The 24,984-nt window shown below is 40.6% G+C and overlaps 1 protein-coding gene and 1 long non-coding RNA gene across 2 annotated transcripts; both read right to left on the bottom strand.

Annotated features, from left to right (window-relative positions):
• Positions 1–1,748: 1,748 nt before the first annotated feature.
• Positions 1,749–3,573, bottom strand: LOC136290621 (uncharacterized). Its single transcript, XR_010721254.1, has 2 exons — positions 3,389–3,573; positions 1,749–2,756 (listed from the first exon to the last, which is right to left on the bottom strand). It is a non-coding gene; the product is annotated as an uncharacterized lncRNA (long non-coding RNA).
• Positions 3,574–5,885: 2,312 nt separating this feature from the next.
• On the bottom strand, positions 5,886–24,659 carry DCTD (dCMP deaminase). Its single transcript, XM_066185928.1, has 6 exons — positions 24,577–24,659; positions 20,582–20,693; positions 19,346–19,481; positions 10,425–10,541; positions 9,128–9,224; positions 5,886–7,190 (listed from the first exon to the last, which is right to left on the bottom strand). Exons 1-6 carry the CDS (start codon positions 24,609–24,611, stop codon positions 7,112–7,114), a joined length of 576 nt encoding a protein of 191 aa, XP_066042025.1. The 5' UTR covers positions 24,612–24,659; the 3' UTR covers positions 5,886–7,111.
• Between the last annotated feature and the right edge of the window lie 325 nt (positions 24,660–24,984).

Raw genomic sequence — 24,984 nt, 5'->3', positions numbered from 1 at the left:
ATGGAAGTGTTAGAGTCACCATCCCTAAAAGTGTTCAAACAACGTGTGGATACAGCACTTGAGGATATGGTTCAATTAACATAGTGTTGGTAGTTCTAGGCTGATGGTTGGACTTCATCATCTTAAAGACCTTTTCTCACCTTAATGGTTCTGTGGTTCTATGATCAGTGACCTCTCTCTAGGCTTGTCAGTCCTCGGGTGCCTAGGATCCCAAAGGCCCAGGCTCAGGCAGATGTATCATGCTGGGGAGTGACTTGGCTCACCTGTGCTCATACAGGAGCATTTCCAAGAGGAAGATAAGCCAGCACAAACAATGAGGGGAAGAGCAGCAGGGACATCCTATTTCCAGAGCCATCGTACCTGAACCACGGTGTTGTCCTAGAAGGGAAGTGTCCCTCACATGGAAGTACTCACCATGGCTCCCACCCTTCTCCACACAACATGACCCAGAGCAGAGGCAGTTGTAGTGCTGCAAGACCCCATATTTCAGGGAAGGGCAATGGAAGGAGCAGAGACCTACAGCCCTGCCAGGCAAATAAGGACCCATGCTGACCCATGGCAATGCCGCTTCTGCCACAATTCCCTCTTGCTTACATCTCCGTAGAAATCCCTGAAGAGAAAGAGGCTCTGGAAGAAGATGTGATGGGATCTGCAGGAGAATGAGAGAATGCTCTCTTCCAATGAGAGAATGTAAGAGGGCAGGGAAGGGAGGAGGAGGCAGCAGTCAAAGCATACACCTGGAAGCCACCAGGGGCCACTGCACCGTGAAATCTACCGGTCAGTTTTATTTTCAGGGTAGAGATGTAGCTCTCAGTGAGATACAGTCACCCTCCTTTGCAGTCCCCAAAGCCACTGTCTGTGGGACTCCCTGGAACAGAGGCTGTAGTCCAGCTGCATCCAGTCCACACAGGAATTTCAGTATACTCCCACAAACCAACCACAAACGTGCTCCTCGGTGATCTCATGGTAACCAAGCGCACTAGAAGCACTTACAAAGCCTGACCGATTGAGAAGAAAATGACTCCAAGGTACACAGGTTATACAGGGATTTTTGGCATACATATTCCCTAGCCACTTTGAAAACTCCTTCACTTAAGAACATGGTTTTCTGACATACTCAGACTCTCCACCCTCCTTGTTACTCCCTTTATTTTTCACCAAATCACAGGGAGGTTCTTTCCCCCTACCCTGTTTTCAGAGAAGCTTTCTTTGGCTTTGCAGAGCCTGACAGGTAACAGACCTCTTATGCAACCACACACTTCCTTTTCTCTCTTCCTTTCATCCCCAGACTTCAACATCCCATCACAAATTTATTTTGCTGTCTAGGACTTTCTAGTCTCTCCCTGTCCTTCCCCTCAAGGCAAGTCTCCAAGAACCGACCAACACTCTTTTACAGTGTTTCCACACCTAATTAGCTCCTGGTTTTTCCCCCCTGGAAGCTAGATAAGCAATGTTACAGTAACAAGTAGATTCACTAGACTAACATGCATGCTATGGCTGTTTGTTACAGTGTGACGTCTCCAGTTGTCAAAGAAACATTTCTTCTCCATGAGATTTAAAAAACCCCCCCAAAACAACAAAAGAACACAAAACAAACCATATCCAATATAATTAAGTATAGTTCAGTCACCCTTGAAAAAAAGAGAATACGTGGAAAACAAATCCTGGCATCTGAATGTGAAGCTCTTAAGCAAAACTTGTCAGTGCTTCAAGAAATAAATACGAAAACCATACCACAAAACACTAGATGCATTATTAGTATCTTTAATAACAGGAAAAAATATTAAAGTGCCACATTGTTTACAACACAAAATTAAAATTTTAATTTTAATCAGTCCTGTTAACCCAGCAACATTCTGATTAGCAGTCAGAGTTGATTGAACAGTGGAGGAAAGAAAACGCTCTCACGACAAGATGTGCCACATAAAAGACTTCTGCACGAGTCAACAAGCAGCAACAGCAGTTACACAGCCAGCTAAAGAATGTACCCAGGTCTCTGGCAAGCCAAGACACAACTTATGCCTCTGAAGCAGTGATTTGAATATAATTCGTTTCCTCTCCTTTGGTGCAGGGAGCCTTCCTGAATATTTGCACGGGCAGAACTGAAGTACGCATTAGCTTGAAACAATGAAGGAGTAGGGAGGTACAGAACTGAGTAAGAAATCCCAGGAAACCGTAGGCAATCGCTTCTTTATTATGCATATTTGCTGCTGGAGCACATTATGCTCATTCTCCTCAGGGCAGGGGTTTTTAAGAGCACAGTAAATAATGTCAACAACTAAAAATCCAGCACATCGAGCTTGATTTTCTTTCTTTTGCCTCATATTTAGCAGGGGGAGTGCCCTGGCAGAGGCAAGATTTTCCAGCACAAATCTTGAAGCATACAAGACAGAAGTAGCAGTTTCCCGTTCTAACCCCTACTCCTTAATTCCTCCTACAAAGAAAAAAGAAAAAAAAAAAAACCAAACAGGTAGATGCATAAAACAAATGATGGTAATTAATGTAGCCTGTCACACATATCTCCGTTTTAAGTGTTGCTCTTCTGTTGCACAGTTCAGAGAAGGATGGTGCCCTTCTCGTTTGTTATTCGGAGTGACAGGCAGCCGCCCTCCCACCACAATTATCTGGTGGTGCCTTCCAGGCATGGGGCTGCCCAAGGCACCTTCCTCCTGGGATACTTCCTCAGCAGGGAAGGGGTTCAAAGCTCAGCCGCATCAGTGTCTTTGAAGCATTCAGACGACATAAATCCACTGCTCCTGAAGATGAACAATGCTAGGAAGCAAGCTGCAGCGATTAAGCTCTTACTCAAAAAAAAAAAAAAAAAAAAAAAAAAAAAAAAAAAAAAAAAAAAAAAAGCTGCACTCTTCCATTGCTTGATTAACCACATGCTTCATTAAAGCTTTCACTGCTGTTTAACTGAGCTGTAAAAGCCAGGAAGGCAGTAGGCTTTTTTTGAATGAGACAGAGACAGTTCATAGTTTTTTGCATTTTTCCCCTTTTTCCTTGCCCCCCCCCCCTTCCTTCTAATCAAAGCAAAGAAAGTAAACAGGTGCATTAAGTGTAAAAGGAAGGGAACGTGGATTTAGAAGATTCCTGTAGGGTTTCTTAGACAGTCAGCTTTTTTCAGTGTTTTTACATTGTACCTTTCAGTAGTTCCCAAGGCTAAGACCATGAAGTAGATGCAGACTAAGCACTTGAAACAAGTTTTACCACTCTGTTCTCAAATCACAGAGTTTTACGTTAGATAAACCTGGATTTTAAAGGGAAGGGAGATAAATCTGCTAAAAGAAACTGTAGTGGTGCAAACCCTTTGAGTCCTCACCACTGAAGAGACAAAGAGGTAGTACCTCACACTTTCAGCTCTCTATTATATAAATCTTTTTCTTACCTGCAACTGAGAAGAAACAGTTGCAAAAAAAAATGGCCTTTCAGCTGTGGTCACTTCTGTACTTCATTCTTAAGTGATCCCACTGCAGCAGCAATACAAACCAACGCTATTGGGTTACTAGAGCGCTGCTGCCTACTCCTTTATGAGTCTAATGCTGCTCTACAGCTGTTTCCTGTCTCCCTAAAGCCCACCTTCTCCCCACAGCCCCAGCTGCAGCTCATGAACTTATCCCAGGCACCAGGTGAGAATTAGCCCCAGCCCCCTGCAACTGCTGCTTCAGGGCATCGGGTGAGGCCTCTGTGCTTGTCCCACCTCACTGACTTGCATAAATACTCCCACGACCCAGCTTCAGAGACAAAAGCCAAGGGTGGCAAGCCAGAGTTTTCATTCATTTTGCTTGTTGTCAACAACTTAAAATCCCTGCAAGAGTCATTTTGTTAGCTGATGAGCTACTGACTGCAGCTTCTGCAGTTATGTACATGGAGCTTTCAGGCTGGGCTATTGCCAGCATTATCACAAGCTATTTGAGAAATCAGAACGACTGTAGTGGTCACAGCCCACTTTTTGTAATCTTTGTAAAAATATTCTGAATATACAAAGCAATAAAATGCAGTCAGCGATCCAAACTTCAAAGATGCAGATTATGCTTTTACTCAGTATGCCAGCCTGTGAAACCACCCTTTCTTAAATGAAATTCATGTAAATAAGACTGCCGGTTCCTTGGGTTTTCTGACAAGGGAATGGTCTAATATTTGTAAGGAAAATCTAGAGGCTGGCAGGATTTAGATTTAACTGTTAAGACAGCATTATATTAAACTGGACAGGATCTCAGCATTTTATTGAACGTGACTTCTAGTTAATGGTACCAAAGAAACTACCAAAGTGCTCCCCAGAGTCTCCTTTCAGGTTGCTGTACCAGGTTTTTCTAGCAATCTCTACTGAGGCCTGAGCCTGCAGTCACCTCCCCTTCCCCGGCAGGCTGGGGCGTGGTGACCGTGGGAATGGTGCAGGCAGCCCCAGAAGGACCTGGGCAGTTTCACATGGGTGAACCATCAGGATCAAAGGGCCAACATCTCCAAGTACAGCTGGAGTAGTGGCTGGAGGAATGAGCTGATGGAAACTTGATGAAGTCCTGCACCAGGAACAGAACAACACCCAGCTGGCTGAGTGGATGGAAGGCAGCTTGAAAGAACAGGATCCACCTGGACCTTGCATCCATTGAGTGGATCCTGTTGCAGTGCCTGTATCAAAGAGGAGCCATCAGTGGGCACTGAGAATGGGAACGGCTGACTAAAAAGGCTGCAGAATCTCTGTTCTTGTAGACACTCACCTGGTCAAGGCCCAAGCAACTGGATCTAACCTGTAAGTCAATGGTCCTTCAGCAAGAAGTAAGACTAAATACCCTCTGGAAATCCTTCCACTGCAAATGGTTCTACCCATCTTGAACTTGAGCTACAGCAGCAGAAATACAGTTTATTCTATTTAGTTGTTTTCTTTGTTTCCTCTATTAAGTGCTCTTTATTTGGAAGTCAAAGTACTATCTCCTGAACCATTAAAACAAAACCAAAAAACCCAAGAAGCATACAGAGTTTTGGACATGCACAAAGTAAGGATCAAAACTTCTTTAAGTTTTTCTCTAAAACACTACCCTCAAACTAAGCACACAGTGTCTCAAGAGTTGTACTTATGCTTTTCCCTGTCCATAAAGTTGCTCTGGAAAGGACAGTCCACTTACTGGCCTGAGTTAACTGACTGTTACTCTGATATCTTGCCTCTGTCAGATCAAAACTCGACCAGGAGAACTCTATAAAATCTTATCCTTTTCTCCAGTACTGTTTTTTTGTTACACAACCAGAGAAGTCCTGGGGGAAAACACGTCTATGAAAGAAAAAGTACTTTCCTAAAAACATCTGGACGTTGTTTCAATAAACTTCCAAGTTTTAATGCACATTACCTATTAACAGTATCCAAGGCCTAACATGAAACACTTACAGCATACATATACAATGCATGTACATTTTAAATCTCAACTTAGATTAGCAATTACATATGAAGACAATAGCAATTTTGCTGCAAAACCCAAAAATTCTGCTTCTTCTCTCCCCTCTGTCCTACTGTCAAAATGCTACTACTTACTAATTCAGACCAAACAAAAAGATGTGCATAAGCTGGCTTAGTGACATTTTATTAAAGTAATTTTTCAGGTTTCATGCGCCCCCCCCACCCCCCATATCTGCAAATTTCTTCTGGCACTAAGCCACAGAACAATTTCGACATGGAAAACAGCTGTAAGAAAAAGAAACTCAGAAATTATCTTATAAATGAACACATAATACATTACACTGATCCCTTTAGTAGTCAAATGGTTCATGAACATTATACTTTATGTAATATCACAAATGCACAAAATATGCTTTCCATATGATTGCAAAAACAGCAGCGCTCTGGAGCCAAGTGCATGACTTAATATTATAATAATGAGTCTACTTCAATGTAGTGGATTTTAATAAGACTTTAATAATACTGGTATGAAGCCAAATTACATAATGTCCCAAAATATGAAACAAAGCTTTTGTAGAGAAAATCAAAGCTCATTGAAGTATAACCACATTAAAACAAACAAACAAAAAACCCCAACAAAACAACAACCACCAATGTTATCTAAACAAAGCCATTAGGCATATTTAATTTTTAAAAATCAAATTAGACAAAAAGGAACTCAAATCTATTCCCAGATCTCAAGATAAAATTAAAAAGGATATTATTTTAGGCAACATTTATGAAAATGGAGGTACTATGTCAGCACTGGGAAACAAGCTAACACCGTAATTATATCTTTTGGCAGATATGAATAGGGGTTGAATATCTCCAACTTCTCTCAAAGGACAAAAAATTATTCAGTTACCTTACAGGTGGAGTTAAGGACTGTGCTATGTTGGATTATCTAGGAACAGCTTAGACCAATAAAATTATTTTCTTTTACACATGAAAACAAACTCAGTGTAAAAGTCCCAGAGGTAAAGCACCAAATTATTTACTCCCTCAAGCCCCTTCACTTCCGGAGTCTTGGGGAAAACAAGGATTGGAAAGCACCCGTAAAGCTCACTTAGGCACTGACAGTTCCCAGAACAGCTTCCTCCCTCAACCCTCCCCAAGTATGGCAATGTCATAGCAATTAAAAGAATTGTTGGGTAACAAGCAGAATGCCACACATTCCTAAAGCTGTAAAACCTTTTAAATATTAGTGTTATGCTAGTTGGAAGATTGGCATTTGCATGGATAACATTTTTTTTTGTTCTTTATTAGGATCAACTCTTAATATCCACACATCCAACAGAGAGATCAACATATATTAGCATATTCCACAGTACTACTGGTTACAAGTACCACTGTTAAACTGAGGCTAAATCTCTGCTGACAGCCCATCAGAGCATGTGGTGATGAATACAGGAAGAATCAGAACAGTTTTCTTTACTTATTTTGTTTCATCTATGTGTCTCCACTTTTTAAGCTATTTTCATTAACAAAAAAAAAAATTTTAATAGATTTAGATTCCACTTGACAAGATGAAGTGAGTGGGACATTTTATGCCTTGGATTTCTTGTGAGTCTACTTTAGCTACAGAAACCATTGAAAAGTTGCAAGTAACTTCAAGATGAAAGGCATTAGCAGCTTTTTAGAAAAGGATAATCACACTCTTCTAAAGACTTAATGAGACATAATTCACAGAAGCTTTTGACTTGGTCTGTTGTTAATTGAATCAAAGTCGATGATGATCTTGTTACACTTTGGCTTGAATTCCCTAAAAAAGAGAGAAAAATACAGATATTAGTTAGTAAGTAGTTAAAACATTTTGCTTGCTTTAGATCCAGCTAAATTTTTGAAGGAATAAAAAAAATCCCAAAAAACACATCCTTGGATTCTCGCAGTTTTCTTCTCTGTGGGAGCCAATTATAGTGCACCACACTGAGAGAAACCTGGACAAGAAAGACTAAAACAAAAAGACACATGAGGTGGGTTACCCTGTACATTCTTCAGCTATTGGAATTTATAAATTACCCAGGAGTCAAAGACTTTTAACAACTTAGCTGCAGGTGGTGGCATCATGTTACCAGGTCTGTGATTTTTGTTCATATATATTAATATTTCAAATATTTTTAATATACATTTAAAGATCTAGGTACAGATACATATTCAGAAAAAACCCTAAATCTTCTGTATATGTATGCATATAAAAAAAATATATTTGTAATACATTTTGATAATATTGATATTTTGATCAATTGTTTCCTGCCAGGTTTTAGAAAAACACTTTCAAGCTTTGTGTCAGCATAATAAAATATTTTTTGTGGAAGGGGAATAGATCACATTATGCCATACTGGGTAAAACCCAAGCTAGTTAAAAGGGAATCATTGAAAAATAGTAACTTTAGAACTCTAAAATTAATACTGCCACAAAATGTTTCCTTTTATTATCATTACAGCATCTGCTACAGCAATTAGCAAGGAAGGTATACAGGGACTGAGCATATATTTTCCAGTCTACCAGTAAACAAAAGATTATGCAAATAGTGTGGATTTAGTGCCTAATTAAGCTCTACAGTTGAGTTCAAGAGATTCATTAAGTACCACCTACATCCTCAGCAATCGATACAAGGATAAGTAACAGTCAAGCAGGAAAGCACATGCTGCTGACCCCAGAAACTCTGAATGCTTTGTTCCCAATAGTGATCTGAAATGCAAGAAACATTTCTCACCCTGGAGAAGTTACAAGATTTGACTTGCAAGAGAATGATTTATGCTTCTTAGTCAAATAGTCCTAGTAGACAGGAAATACACTGAAGGACTAAAACTGGATTTCAAGTACTGCTGTGTTCTTTCCATGGATGTTTCTTAGCTCAGTAGGTATCTTTCATCCTAAAATTTTATTTGTCAGAATTGTTACGTTTGCGAATTTTTCAAAGTCTTTATATTAATACTGTAAAACTTTTTAGTGTTGCAAAGCCCCTCTGACTACATAATTAGCTTCATCCACAGCATGCTACTCCTATCAAACTCGCTGTTGAAGAGATTGTCTTTAGGTATCTCTGTCAGTGTCTTTTAAAACCCCACTCTTGAAACATTTTTCACATTATGATTACTTTAACGCAAATACTTCAAGTTTTACCGTTTTCTCACCCAAAAGCTGACCAAAGAAGATGAACAGCTCTAAGTACCAAGAATTAGTTAAGGCTGGCTTGTTTGAGACCTTCCCAAATTGACCGCAACAAAAAGATACTAAAGTTTCAATAAGGATGGAGTAATCTACAAAAACAGCAACAACGAGAATCGGTTGTTTCAGTCCAACTCATTATCACAGGATAATTCCGGTCACAAGGGATTTCAGGAGGTCACCTAGCCCTACCTCCTGCTCCTAGCAGCATCAAGAAAGACTCTCCCAAGTACAATGTAACAAATAACTACCCCCTTGGCAATTTCACCTGCATTCCAAGAACAAAATGAGTCATGGACCCTTTTCTCATACAAACGTTTCAAAACTGAACTTTAACCATACAGAAGACAAAAGAATGGTGCAGCAGTCTGTCAACCCAGTCCTTCTAGAGAGCAAACCATCTACAAACACTACAGAGGAATAAAATGCTACATGACTGAAAGAAAAAAAAAATTGCCCTAAAGTTGGTCTCTTTCACACCCCCCTTTTCTTCCATTCTGTAGTAAAAATGAAGCTAATTCTCTCACCTGTATGTAATACCTGCCAAATCAAACATCCGCCGTGCAGCTGTCATTTCTGTAGTGTCATGGTATTTGTCAGACATGAAAATAACTTCCTTTATGCCTAAAAAGTCACATAGAAGAAATGTTAGAATTACACTGGAAAAGAAATAGTAATATTTGGAGCACAAAATCAGAAGAGGCAGCATTCATCCACATGCTCTAAAACCCCTTGGTACACCTCAACTCACAAATGGATGTTGTGTAAAATTGCTGAATGATCTTTGCCTAAATCACTTAGGCAGGGGAGAAATATAAAAGCTTCAAAAGAGAATTCACAAGCGTTTCGCAGCTGATCAACATCTTCCTGTGTTTGCCAGATAGCATGAATATCAATACATTGCAATTTAGTGCTGACCTGAGTGCATAAGGAAAAGGATGAGTGGCTACATTGAGAACAAGCAGCCAATCTACCTTGAAGACCATTTGATTTTGATTCTCTAAGTAAGAGAATTGTATGAAGCACAAATGCAGAATACCATCGTCTTTCCCTCTCAACCCCTCTTGATTTCAAACCATACTGAACCAAAATAAAGAAGCGTTCTGTTTGCTGCTTTCTTCCTATATTCCTGTGGCCATCAGTAGTGACAGGCACTCCTCAGAACAGCAATCCATGCTGGGACAGCACTACTTTATTCAGTGAGTAAAATATATGCTACTTTTTAAGCAGAGATTTTTACAGAACTGAAGCCTGCTGCAGATACTGCCTAATCTCAAAAAAGGAGACACATTTAGGCCAGCACACTTGCTGCAGTGGCACAGATTTATAATAATTGTAATGAAAGACATAATTAAAGTAGGATCATAGAAATCTTATGACATTTATGAGCAAAGATCTTTTAAAATCTTCAAATATCTTCCATGCATCACATTCAAATTAAAATTTCATGTATATACTCCCAACAGACCTTTTATCATGCAGAAGTTTATTTCTTTCTGCCCTACTCCATTCAATGTGCCAGAGCACAGTAAAATTGACAGTAATTATATGCAACGCCTGTGTTGTTCTTTGGCAGCTCCTGGTCTAAGAAGTTACAAACCTAAATTAGAAGCACGTTTAAAATCACAGTAGATGCAATTAGCACCGGAAAAGTTTGGCACCATTCAGATGTAAGAAACCCCCTCAAGTAGCATCTTATGAGGTTGACAGTACAATTAATTTAGATCTAACATCAGCAATTTAACATCAAATACATCTATTAGAAGATACCACGGAGCAGGCAGCGCTGCAACCCTGAAAAAGCAAGCTGGCACTACTGCTTACCTGCCTGGATGATGAGCTTTGCACATTCATTACATGGAAATAAGGCAACATACATGCTGCAGCCTTTCACATCAGCTGAGTTTTTGTTCATGATGGCATTCAATTCGGCATGGCACACTGATTAAACAAGGGAAGAAACTACTCGTAATACTGATAATTAAAATAAATCGGTCAAACTAAAATTAAAGTGATACAATATAACCGCTTACATCTTTTCAAAGGTAAATAGCTTGCACAGCTTATCATAAAGGGCAAGAGAAAGAAATACAAGCAGAAATACCAAGATCAATGAAGGACAATTGTTCTGACCAGGCTGCTGATTAGTAATGATATCATTAAGTGCATTAGCACAGCCATTTGCTAACACCTATTGCAGGCAACAAAGCCGTAGGCTGTGGGCCAAGCCATTGCAACCACCCTTAGTGAAGCAATATCTCACAGCTTCACAACTCTCTGGAGTATCTAACTGCCAGTATAACAGAGCTCATTTATGTGTTTACATGCACAGATAGGAACAGTCTTACGGTTGTAGGAGTGCGCTGTGTGCTCTTAAAGGCAGCAGAATCGCCAAGTAAAACCGAGCAGCTCTGTCCTCTGGGCCTCAGAATGGCTCAGTGCTGCTGCAGGATTCTCCCACCCCCAGAATACACAAGACACACTCGGCCATAAAAACATCCAGCTTTAATATTAGAGTGACTTTACTGCTCATTAAAAGGTGCCAGACTTCACAAGCAGGAAAACAAAGCCATGTATTTCTCCACGGATTTGAGATGGGCCAGGTAGCAATGGACCATCCTGCCTTACTCCACCGTAACACAATAGCTCTTTCTGGACAGGCAGTACCTTAGGGTTTCAGTGTTGATAAGATACACACGAGCAGATTATCTAATGCGTTACCAACACAGCTGAGAAGAGCACAGTTTCTGTGTCCTCCACAATGAAGCTCTGAAAAAACATTAGGATCTCTGCAAGAACTTCCTGTTTACTCCTAGGAATAACAGCAAGTTGCATAATTTATACACCTACCTATTAAAAACTGCCTGTTGCCCTGACTTCTTAAACAGATGCTGAATTGTGGTGTGGGTTTGAGATCACTTAGAGACCTGCATGTGCAGACAACACTAAGAGGTTTTCCACCGTTTGTTTTGAAGAACAGATTTTTTTTTAAAGTTGTTTTCTTCTCCCTTGCACCCATATGAAAATTAAAACAGACCAAATTTCACAGCACAGCTTCATAGCAAACTTGGTGCTATATGTTCACCTCTGTGTGATCTCACCACACAAACAACTGAATGCAGTACCTTCAACATGCAGGAATCATTGCTGAATGGAAATGTTTTCCATATGCGCTAAATGTCTACATGGAATTTTCTATACAACGGCTAACACACTACAAATTTACAGCCTAACTTACAGCACACAAACTTTCCCATGCACACAAGTCACAAAGGACCAAACACTTGCAAAAGAAAGCTCAGGATAGGCTTCTACCACGTCCACGTTATGCTGTCCACATACCTTCTCATAACCAGTAAAGCCAGAAACCAACACAAACAATAGGAGATTGAAAAAGAAAAAAACCAGCCAAGAGCCAAGAACCATCACATTAATGCTTCTTCTACTATTTTTACTGTTTCTAGTGCAATTGTTATTGAGTCACACTGTATTTTAAACATATGCCATTAAATGTATGAGAGATGCAGTTCTGTGAACTCCAAGTATATTACTAAGTTGCACCAATCTTATAAAGCCTTTACAATAAATAGTCAGAGAATAATTTTTCTGGGGCTACGGAGGATTGAGTAAGAGTGACATAATTTCGACAACTGGAAGTAGGGGTTACGTCAACAGGACAGAAACATCACTTTTAAGTTTCTTTGAACAATATATTTATGTTCTAGGCAGCAGTTTACAAATTTGGAAGGCCTCCAGAAAGAAGCCTGTTTTCAAAGGCTTCCAAAACTAAAAAAGAAACAAAATTAATTCCTTCAGTAAATATTTTTCCTTCACTAAAACTCAGAAATGTTCAGCCCTAAAACCAGACAAGTTTTATTAGTACTACTGCAACAGGTTTCCTTCCTGCACTAATGAGAGAAAAAGATTCTTTTGGCAGACTTCTACAAACTTTCAACAACAAACTTCTTCCCAAGCTAAAACAAGGTCAGGCCAAGAATAACTTAGAGAAGATAATCAGCTGGACCAAGGGAAAACCATAAATTTTGCCTCCTGACCATCTTCACACAACCTGGAGTTAAGAAAAATTACAGCTATCCCATGTGGACAGAAGACACAGAGACAGCAGTAAGAAACAGACTAATCATTCCAAGACAAAAAGTACTTAAGTCTACAACAAACCCAGCAAGTTTTGATTTCAAATAGAAAATCAGTTACATTTTTCATGTGCCTTACCAAGTATTTCTTACTGAACTTACTGCAGAGATCAGTACAGGACCAGAACCTTGCACTAATTCCAGAAGTCATCATCTTCCATCCAGTACTGGTTTTTTTTAGTCTACTGGGCTATTAAATACCAAACCATTTTGTCTCAGTTGCTGTGAGTTGAAAGTACATTCTGGGGAACTATATTACATGTGTCTTTGTTTTATACATCTCCCTAGACATCTGCTACTTATAAAGGGATATTATACCAGATGGTTCTTAAGAAGGTGCTGGCATCAGACAAGTATTTTTAGGCTTTGTTCCATCACCCTTAATTCCCTCTTACTCATATTCATCTCTCTCTGACAAACAGGCATTGACCAGCAAGATAGGTCTATTATCCCCAGATTTTTTCTTATAGACCTGTCCAGCTTTTTTGAGAGACAGAAAACAAATCAAGAAGTCCAAAATCCCTCTTGTTAATAACTAACTAGTTTACATTTGGGCTGTTATGAAGTTTTTTGAGCTGTTAAATGTTCCTGCTAATAGTTACAAATTGTCCTCTCTGTGATAGTAAGAAGTTAACTTAAAATAACCTTTCACAGGTGCTCAATATTCAAAATTCTGAATACTGTATCTTTAAGTAGACTAGTAAAACTAATAATTTTTACAATACCCTATTGAGGGGCTCCAGAGCTTTGGCTTTAAAAAAAAAAAAATTCACATATAGCCAACATAATATCAAGTCCACAACACTGGTTTCCATTCTGTAAAAGTAGCTTGAGAAGTATTCTCAAAAGGCTTCATTAGCTGAAGAAATAACCATGCAACAAGAAGTTAAGTGTGTGCTCTGACATTCCCACCACCTGCTACTAGGTTCATGAGAGCGGGGGGGGGGGGGGGGGGGAATAAAAGAAAAAAGTCGATGAATGACCAAATGACTGCTTCATTACTGGTACTATTAATTGCTGGTGTTTCTATCTCATTGCATGCTGCTTTGTGTTGCACAGCTGAGGTAGTACTCATCCTTAAACTCACCTGTAAATAAGAGACCCCTGCTTACCCTATAAAAGGTAATTTTTCAGGATTGAACACTTAACATGAGCATGTTCCCAGTGGGTTGCAGAGTCAGAAGTACTCTTCCCACATTCTAAACGTGTTCTGACTAGCTATTTTATTAAGAACCACAAGACCAGTCAAAGTGTTCAATACTGTTTAAAGGCTTACATGCTTGATGAAGAGCATGCTAGGGACCACCATAACTTTAAAGACCCTTTAAAGAAGCATTCAGAGGAAGGGCTAGGGAGAATGACTTTTTAGTGCTATTAAATACTAATTGAGCCAGACTAAGAATTTTGTCATACCTTACTTGCTGGAACTCTGACACTGAACACAGCAAGAATCACAGAAGGTATCAAAACATTAATTTAAGGAATGGAGTCTGGAGTGACCACCACTGGGGGCAGTGGTTGATGGATCTCAAATTAGTGGAATGACATTTATTTTTTCCAACCTTTTTGAAAGCATAGGGATGGTCACTGCATTAAGGGCAGACAGGACACTGATACTGGGCTGGCACTGCCCTCAGTCCTTCCTGCTGTTCTCTCTCTCTCTGCATGCCGGAGAAGAGCAGCTGCTGTGGTCAAGGCACAGAGGCAAGGATAACAGCAGCAGATTTGTTGGGAGTCCTAACCTCTTCAGACAGCAGTAAGAGAAACAGAACCCTAGCCTCACTGTTTTCTCCCATGAATAAGGAGAAGTGGGGAGTGAAGATGGGAACCACTCACCCCATTTATGAACATCACAAAACTTGCTGGGTCAGACCAGAGAAGCCCCTCTCAAAACCTGAGCAGCATTAGCTAACCTACCCTATTTCACAGTTTCTCCCATCCCGCTCCAAGCTGGTCCTACTCCTAGCAGACCACAGAGGTGTTTCTTAGCAGGCAAGTACAACAAGAGGAATTGTTGTTTCTAAATCTCCAAAATTTCTACAGATTTGATGTATGACACCAGAATTGGACAAGAATCAATGCAGGACAAGAGTGAGTGGCTGTAAGTGGAGACCATCTCCTATAGATCCCCTTCCCAGCTGAAGCCTCATCTTTGCACTGCCAGTTGGAGAGAGTGATAAGGCACACTTCTTCAGAGTGCCTTATCAAATTTTGTGCTGTCAAAATAACAGCTTCTATAAAACTAACATTTGCCTGAATATTTTTGAGTGTTCATTTCTCAGAAAAATTGACAAAAAGCTCATAATCCTAACACAAGGAAAATGTTGATAACAGTTTGTTTCATTTTACACAGCAGGTACTGTTCAATTAGAGCATACTTTTTGCCACAGCACATATTTTATCATATTTGAACCTGTATAAATATTTGTAAGCATACTTACTCACTATTTTCTGTATTGCTCAGAGGTTTCTAAATTTGCCAGTCATTTTAATTTAAAACCCTTAATTAGAGACTGGTTGTCAAATGGATGTTCTTAGATTACCGTGGAGACAGAGGGCATAACAGGAGCACAGCAACTAGATTTAGTGGGAAGATTTGTGTTAATAGGAGGAAAATGTAGTATTTTAAATGATTGGTGAGGGGAAACTGAGCATCAGCAAATCCTCAGATTCGTCTAACAGAAACAGAGGGCACACTTTTGACTCTGAAAGACAGAATTCTGCCTAATTATTAAGAAGCTTCTGCACATAGTACTGAACACAATGCTCCAGGAAGAGCTTTTAATAACATCTTAGTAAATGATTAATAGTAAAACTGGCCTTCCATTTCTCTCACATGCACAGACACATCCCTGCTGCTGCCACTGACTGGAAGCCTGGAGCCAGTTCCAACATAACAATGAAACCCTGATTTTGGGCTGCGAAAAATGTCACTCTGCAACACTCAGAATGCACTCTGTGCTATACTGTTCAAATATACACCACGACTAGAAGGAAGAACCTTTATCCATTTCAAGAGTGTCATAAGGAACACACAGTATCAACACAGGGGATCCACGTCACTATTCCTGTAAAATCCAAATGCCTTGCAAATGTTTGCATCCTCTAAGGAAAGGTGAACACCAGCTACCACATTTTGATGCCTTTTCCCAGTAGCAGCTCAGGTTACACCTGGATTTCTTAATCAAGCACAACATTGCCCCTAACAGTGGGCTGAGGAGAACCCACTCGTCAGGGTGTGAGATACATACAGTATATTGCAGCAAATACAGGTAATCAAGACAGTGGTGAATTTCAAACCAACAAGTGTTCAAACCAACAAGCAAAATTCGAGAGTGACAGGACTTGTTTAACCTCACAACAGAAGTTCAAAAGGTAACTGTTATTAGTAAATGCACAGGGAAAGAGGAATGGTTAGCCAAGGTGAGCAAGAAAAACTAAAAGAACATTGCTGGCACATGCAAGAACCTAAAAAATAACCACAGATGAATTTAGGGTGAAAACTGGAAGATTTTTAGCCGTGAAACAGTGAATCTGGTCAGAGCTGTAGGGTCAATGCATCCATCAGTTCTCCTGGAGCTCAACAAATTTGTTATAGGATCACCTAACACCCTTCTGCAAAGATTGCCTCTGGGTCCAATCCCCTACTATGTCTATGCTGCTAAACACAGACCAACTGGCACAGCCTGGCTCGTGCTCATCTTAGGGCTCCCTCAGCAACACTGCGCCCTCAGCCCTGGTTTCCTCAAGCTCCAGGAGTCCCAGGACACCACACAGTTATTTTGTATGTCTCAGTTCAAAGTGCATAAAGAAGTGAGAAGACTTTTATGCAGCCCACCAGAGAGGGATTTTCAGAGCATGAAACATAGTATGTGTTGCATATCTGCCAGTATGGCCTGAGGGAAGGAGGAAGGTTAAACATACTATCTCAGCAGGCTTTGCATTATAAGCCTATACCTGATGACTGTTTTCTCACAGTCTTTTTTCTACCCTGCCCTCCGGAGCATCATTGGAAGAGCAATACTGAAGCTTTGTTCTGGAGAAAGCTACTCAGAGTGGTACAAAACATAGAAAGTGAGCTAAGTGTTTATGGCTAACCCACAAGAGTACCCAAGACCAGGTGGTCAGCACTCAGATCCAACCCCAGACCTTTTCTGTAGGCACTGCAAACGCATGAAGTAGCTCCAGAAGACATTTTCCAACTTAATGTGGTGGTACATGCACCATTACCATCAGCTTTGTCTAATAAGCTACATTGCAGTGATGAAAGTGCCATCATTCCCATGATTAGCTAACGAAGCACACAGTAAGATTGTACTGTCTCTGAACAAGCCAGTCAGGAAAATGCAAGGAGAAAAAGTTCAATTTACACAAATGCTGTGATGATTAGCAAAAGGAGAAAGGAAAAATGACAGTTTAATGAGATTTTAGCAGCAATTCTATGTGTCTCTGCATACCAGAATTTTTTTAAGCAGAAGATTTTTTTTTTTATATATATACTTGTCTGGTCTGTCAACTGTGCTATCAAGATTAATAAGAAATTGCTAGAGTTTAAATGATCTGTGAATTACAAAATAGGTTGTTTATTCATCACAGCAGACACTGTGTGTTACAAAGCTGTGATTTTTTTAATGAGGTGAAGACTAAGATAATGGGGGGAAGGGCAGTAGTTAGACCAACTCCTGGAAATCAGCATGGCACTCTAAACTGTTACTCCTTAGCTCATTTTTTAAACATCACATGCTCCACATCTTGCGCAGTCAGAGTTAACAAAAAGAAAAACATTCTCACATCATCTCGTACAAAGATTCCTCACAGTACTTTCAGTTTAAACTGATCAGTTTAGATTTGAGCGCCTGGAACATGCTCCGATGCCAGAGACCACCAACGCTGATTTTAGCTCAGAGACCTTAAAGCAGCATAAAGATTCAACCAAAATCAATATTCTGTTTTCAGTGCTTTTTATTTAATCAATGGGCGAACACTTGTTTCCTCGCCCTATAAATAAAGAGCAGTCATACTAAGTTGTACCATTATGGTCACAGCACTATATGTAAAACCAGTGGCTCAGAGCATACTTCAAATTTGGCAGGAGCAGACTTCAAATTTGGCCCTATATTGGGAATATACCTGTTACAAAAAAGATTATGAAATGGTCTCGAGCTTAAGAATTACCATTAGAGGTTTTATAATAAATTGGTGAAGTGAACAAGGACAAAGTGCTGGGGTTTTAAGAAGTCAAAAAAATCAAACTGATGAATTATGTGCTGAGCCACTGCAGGTCATCTTTCACTTCAATGCTATAGAAAACTAGAAAATGGTTTTTAGAAAGAGCTCTGAGTGAACTCAGGCTGTGTCAAAACTCATGCAAGTTTAATTTCTCTATCTCACCAATTGTTAAATTTACAAGTAAGAAACAGAATTAGCAGGCAGAGATAAATACTGATCACTGGAAAAAGTCAGTATTTCTCTGCAAAAGGTGAACTCTAGTGCTGACTTTCCCCCACCCATGCAGGGAGAAGGAAAATTTCTCAAGGCTCTGGTTCTCTTTTTTGCTTCTCCACCCTGCCATTCGTGAGCTCAGGACAGGCTGAGATGCAGCACACAATGAAGAAGCTCTTGTTTTTTGTGTGCCTGTGGCTTCTGCTGCATTGGTGTCACATGCAGAGGTGCAGCAGGAGCTGGAGTGGGTACAGAAAGACAAAGGGGTCATAAGGCAGCACAGGGATTGTATGGTGGTCTCTTACCAGCCCTAACCAAGGTTTCTTCCCCACAGCAGCCACTGCAGGCCACAAGGCAGCTCTCAACCCCATTTCCACACGGGGCAGACAGCACTCATGGTGTCTGAGGCAGCCCAGTCTCCTTGGCTCCTGCAAACCACACCTGATCCACTAGAGTCAGCCCTGCTGATAGGCCCACCAAATTTCACAGAAGCCCCTTTAAATAACACTTACAGAAGGCTGAACTATGCCTAATGCAAAGACAAAGGCGAGATCCAAAGCAGCACCCAACCACATTTGCCATGAAACTATCTTTGCTCTTCATTCCTTTTGTCCATCTAGTAAATGGGAATCAGAGGCTGAAATAAACAATGAAAGTCACCTCACCCATAGAAGGGTAGACCCATGGCACACAGACTTCAAGACAAATATTCAGCTTCTTCCTAGTATATACAACCTATTCCATTAATACCTGAAATGGAAATTTCCCACAACCACTGGGGTTTATAATTTTAATACCTGTATTTTAGACCCAATTACTTGTTTTGCATACACACACACTGTAATTTCTGTGGAGACAAACACACAGGAGCAGCAATCATCTGCATGCACTGCAACTGTGTGCTAATGAGTTGCTTCATATTTACAGGCTTTCACTGCCTGATCCAAAATGGCTAGTATTTATGAACCTGTTCCACCAGGAAGTCAGTCCTACAAAAAGACTGTGATTTTTATCCTAGCGTACCACATATGGGCACATGAACAATACTGAGTGAGTGGAAGAAAAACTGATCAATACTTGACCAGCTGAACTTTCACAGATACACAAGTGACATCATAAGTCTAACCTGTCAACCACAAGAGGCCTTACCATAAGGATATTTTGTGTCTAGTCTATCTGCTCCTGTTCTTGTCCAGGGTAGTACATCATCGCTGCAACCATTAGGCATCCCATTGTAGCCAATTCCAACAATCTTGTTTTCTGAATTTACAATGCAGGCACCAACCTAAACAAAATCAGATTTTTATAGTACCAACAGCATGCAAAACAATGTGTCAACAACAAAGATGAGACGTGGATGGTCAGCCCTACAATTTTCATTTCAGAGATACAAGCTTCACTTCACATACATTTTAAGTCACACCGTCTAGTGAGCAGGGCTACAATTGCACCTAATTGTACCTAACTGATGGAGCTTTGGAATAAGTCAGGGCAGACGTAACCCCTTTGGTCATGCTGTTCCCATCCCAGCCTGCCAGCACTGTACCTTGTCCACTTACAAAATGAGCTTAGTTCAAGGAGCAGAAGCAGCACTGAATGAACCCTAGTAAACACCTAAGTTCAGCTCCCCAAACCAGCTTTCCCAGCAGCAGCATGAGCAACATTAACAAAAGAAAAGTTATGAGAGATGCAACAGAAACACAAGTGTTGGCTTATGCATGCCTCATAAGCCTTTGTTTCCTGTTGTAAACATGCACTAAAATTCCAAACCTCTTAACTCCCACCCTTTATTTCTTCAACCCAAATCTACAAAGGGACTCTTCTTAAAGAATGATGATATGTCCCGTTTTTATGTTTTCTGCCCATAATATTTGTTCAAATTGCAACAGTACTAATTCACACAATGTGTTTATTAAACAGCCCTTAGGTAACAAAATTTTAGCCCCAGGTGAACAACCTTCATAGAGCTAAGTGCCATGATGTACAGAAGGAAGTGAGCAGATTGTTTTACTCTTACAGGTGAGGAAAAGAAACTTGTAAAACGTGTCTTAAAAAATTACAACCTAAAACTTTCAGCAGTTTTATCCTCCTCTAAAAGTGACTATATTTAATAGAAAAAGGAGACAAAATGCATGTGTTATTTTAACTTCCAGATGAAAAGATGATTTATAAAACTCCAAGCTACAAACGTACACAGAATGATACATATGAGGTCAGGCCCAATAAGAGAATTTCTGTAACAGAAAGTGCTGACTATTGTTAAAAACTGAATAGCTATACACTGAAATAACTTCTATTAAGAAATTCCTGCAACTGCTATGTGTACATCTGATGCAATATGCAATATAGATTAGGTTATCTCATTATTATATGTTGCCTTCTTACCTGAGAGCTTGGATCCTTGCTTCTTTGTGCTGACAGAAAAGCTACTGCCATAAAATATTCAGGCCATTCCAAATAATCCTCTCTTTTTTTGCAGGACGCTTCACTGCTGAAACTATAGTTTATAGAAAAAACCAACCATCAGCAAACACCACAGACCTAGAGTTACTACAAATTGTATCATTTTAATGTGCACAAGTTTAAAGTAACTAGGATCAGAATGTGCCTAAGACCACACATATTTCGACAGTAAACCCATCAGTGTTAAGTGCTTTCCAGGAACTTATACATGCAACATTTTCTTTCAATGAAAAGGCAGCTGAGCAAGGTTGCAAATTTCATTTTTAGATAAGAAGCCTGAGATATTCAGAGCACTGAGCAATTCAAAGACAGAGCAATTTATCCTTTATAGATAACACCTTGTATTTTCTAAGGTTCAGGTATATCATGTACTGCCATTCTTCTCACCCAAACAACATAATCTTTTCTATGGTGACTGTGATAACTGCCAGCCTCTAATCTAAGTTATTTTGTACTTCTGCCTACAAGAAGTGCTCAGTAGCTTCCTATTTGGTAACTTCCTCTGCAGGCATTAATTTCTGACCGAAGAGTTATCACCAAAAGTTTACCTCTTGTTACATTTACCACCAAAGATCTGAGGCCATTCCAAGAGTTCCCTGCTAATTTTCTCTTGAGACTGTGTCTTATGAAAGCCTTTTGAAAACTGACAGGAGATGGGTTCAAGAACTTTTCCTTTAGATACAATATATGAAAATGCCACAAAAGGTAGCTTCTTTCCCTGCCCTGAAGGGTATATTTGGGAGAAGGAGTTAGGAAAAAAAGGTGATACATCATTTTCTCTTGCCTGCTTATGGGTGAAAGCCTGCTCAGACAGTGTAAGACACAACAGGGGAATTTCTGTGCTTTTCAGCTCAAAGAAAAGAAAGGCAGACATCTCTCTTCTCCACACGTATATTTAAGCTTTGAAAATTTCAAACAAAACATCAAATGGAAAGAAATTTCCCCAAACTCTCTCACCTACCATTGCTACAACTTGAAAACCAAACCAATGTGGAACATCTCAAATACAATGATTAGCCTAACAAAATACAAGGGGCACAGTAGGTTTTTTTTCTTGGGCTCCTCTTACCAAAGACTACAGCTTAAGACCGAGATACCCTTCTTGTGATGTACAGACATACAGAAAAATACATCACAGGTAACTGCAAGCAGCAAGACATCTCCTAGCAACACTAGTACCAGCACTTTCAGAAGACAAATATTAGAAGGCAAGTGTTTAGTTAATCATTATTTTTATAACTAAAACCATATATTAGAGGCTTGCAGTTAGGTTGTCATAAAGAGGCTGCACTGTTTGAGTGAAAACAATGCCAGCACATGACAAAAGTGTACTTTAGAAACCTACAAGGTGCTATTTACCAAAGATAAATTGCTGGTTTTGAATAGTCTGTATGTGGCACATTACAAGTTAGCAATTTTGGCTTGTTCTTGGAATGAATGAGGATCCTTCTTTAAGGCTACCACCTCAAAGTAAGGAGGGAGGAACACACACTCTTGATGTAACCCACACACCTCTCTCAGACTTTGACAACATTGCAAATAGTGCCCTGAACTGTCAGGTGTCAAAGCAAACACACAAATCAAGTATGTGATTCTAAGGATGACCAAACTGACTTGAATCACTGTAACTAAAGGGTTGGGGCTGTATCCTACCAAGAAGGAAAAGTGCACAGAGAAAGAAGAGATTAAAGACATGCCCTCACACCACTCTGTGCCAAACTGAACCTTGACAGGTTAACTGAAACATCAAGAAAATGTTTCAGCTATATGATTATTTAAAATACCTCAAAAAAAAAAAAAAAAGGGATTTACAAAATCTAAAACACAACTGGACTTTAAATGATTGCTCCTGGCTAAGTGACATTCACAGTGATGTCTTTGGAGAGGGATGAAACACAATGCAGAACTGCACTGAATAAAACATTCTGGGAAAAGGGCTCCAGAAAGATAGTAGTGCTCTGAACTAAGAGGTCGTGAGATCTTTTGTTAAATTATTCCCTAGCAACTCTACTTATTCAAAACATAACAAAAGCTAGTATTTACTTTTCTAATAAATACAGAACTGTGTGTAAGTGGAGGTCCCTCAGAGTACCAACTTCACAGGGAGAGAAGCATATCTAAAAAATAAGCAGAAGGCTTACATCAAAGAGAACAGAAAAATGCCCCAAAGGCCTTACTCAATTACTTCTACTTAACATCACCATGTTTGGCAAGATAATTCCCTCAATTCAGTGCATAAGAACTCAAGAGTGTGAAATGGGTATAAACCACTTAATTTCTGATTGAGCAGAAGCCAAGGCCTTGGCTAGCAGTCAAGCACACACATGAAAATTAGTTTATGGATTTGGGGCAGCTGATAATCTTCTTTATGCTCATTTGCAAGTTCTAGAATTGCATGAATGAAAGCTACTCTAGAAAATACTATAGCTAGCTGTAAAACAGGCAATCAAGGCTTACCCTTAGGATAACCCATAAGAACTTATGAACAAAAGTAACAGAAACTGAAAGCCATGAAGAATACAGCTAAGAACAATGGGAGAAAAGAAAAACTTAAATTTTAGATAAATTTGTAGTCTATAGAAAATTTTGTAAAGGTTATTTCAAGGGAAAATAGAGAAAAATATTCTATAACTAGAGAACACTGACTCCCTTTTCACTTCTTTTTCATGCATCTAGGCTTCAAGTAAGCTGTAACACCATCTGAAAAAGGAACAAATGTCATTCAGCTACTTAAAAAAAGGTATACCACAACGAAAATTTCTTCTGAGAATCCTAAAACAGAATTTATCATCTCAATTTTTTTTCATACAATATAGTACAACTGAAGGACTGGGGGTATCACATCAACCTCCCTCTTTTTTAAGTTTTTCCTCTGCTTCCTCATCTTTGATGTCATGTGCACTATGTTACAACTCCACTCAAGCAGTACGATTCCCCAGTATCATGTATACTACTGAAGACCAACTATCGATACCTTGAAATCACAAGGCATCGAAATCACAGGTAAAAAATGAAGTGTGCCTTAAAAATCAGAAATAAACATCTTCAGCTAAGCTCTTGTTCCCCAAAAGCCAAACAGGATACGTGCTCTTGATGACCTTCAATACAAGCTTCCTCTTTAAATCTCCTATTTTATGATCACTATTAGATTAAATGAACGTGGGATTTCCTTCACTTGAGGCTTCCCATCTTTCCCCTCGTACAGGTACTGAGATAGGGTCATTACACGTTCCGCACTGGGAAGGAAGGTTTTGAAAGACAAAACTCAATCCTTCTTACAGAACAACAATGCTCAGTGCATTGCAAATTAATTATATTCACAATTTTCTTGGGAGATAACCCATCAAACCTGTAAAGATAAACACCGCGTATGAATACTGAGCCGCAATTAAGCAGTACAAGAACACTTCCCTTCACTGAACGTACTTTTACGGAGTCACTTCTGACTTTAATTAATTGCATACTACTCACGCCGGTCCTCATTCCCGGAAATAATGAGCACAAGACACCCTGCCTGCTCTCTTTCCTACCCCAGCGAGTACGAAACCCCAGTACAACAGGCCATGCCCTCACCACAGGGCCTTTAGGGGCTTCAGGAAACGCCTCCCTCCCGGGACGGCTTTCCCTGGGCACGGCCACGGCCACGGCCGGCGCTGCCCGGGGGAGCCCCTGGCTCGCGCGGACCTTCCCCCCCCTCCCTCCCGTCCCGGAGGATTCCCGCTTCCTTCCCTCCCGCCCTCAGAGCCCGTCGGGCCCCGCCACCAGGGCTTCACCCGCGGGCGGCCGCGGCCCGGCCCGCGCGGAGAAAGTTTAATCAGGCGGCGTGCGAGGGGAGAGCGGTGGCGGTGGGAGAGGGAGCCGCGGGATGACGGGCGGGGAGAGCCCGGGGAGGCTCCCGCGGGCCCTGCGCTCCGTACCCGTTCCGCCGGTGGCCGGGCTGCGGGCCGCTCATCCTGCCGCGGCCACGCTGCTCTCGCCGCGCGGCGCCGAGCGCGGGCGGGCGGGCGGGGCCGGGGTGGGCGGGGCTGCCGAGCCGCGCCCCGAGCGGCCCCGCCCCAGCCCCGCCCCTGGTGCGCCCGCAGCGCCCGGCCGCTGATCCCGCTGCCGGCCCTGCTGCTGCGAGCCTCCGCCACACCGTAAACCACTCACCTGAAGGTCTGTTCAATTTTCTGACACCGTAAACCAGTCACCTGAACGTCTGTTCAATTTTCTGACAGACGTTGCTTCTAATGTTATGCTTTGACACAAGCATGCGGGTTTTCGTCCTGCTCACGCTCTTGAGGTAAATGCTATTTATTAAAGCTTGACATTAGCATATTAAAACG

This window comes from Chamaea fasciata, unplaced genomic scaffold (genome assembly GCF_029207755.1).
Source record: "Chamaea fasciata isolate MVZ Bird 193981 ecotype frontalis unplaced genomic scaffold, bChaFas1.0.hap1 SCAF_6, whole genome shotgun sequence".
NCBI lineage: Eukaryota > Metazoa > Chordata > Aves > Passeriformes > Sylviidae > Chamaea > Chamaea fasciata.
This window is presented reverse-complemented; position numbering and strand designations above follow the sequence as displayed.

What these genes read in the sequence shown, in the direction of transcription:
- DCTD (XM_066185928.1), bottom strand. Translation starts at nt 24,611, where the DNA reads ATGAGCGGCCCGCAGCCCGGCCACCGGCGGAACGG. An exon ending in CCCGGCCACCGGCGGAACGG is followed by an intron (nt 20,694 to 24,576) that starts GTACGGAGCGCA and finishes TATAAACTATAG; the next exon opens with TTTCAGCAGTGAAGCGTCCT. An exon ending in AGACACAAAATATCCTTATG is followed by an intron (nt 10,542 to 19,345) that starts GTAAGGCCTCTT and finishes TTGTTTAATCAG; the next exon opens with TGTGCCATGCCGAATTGAAT.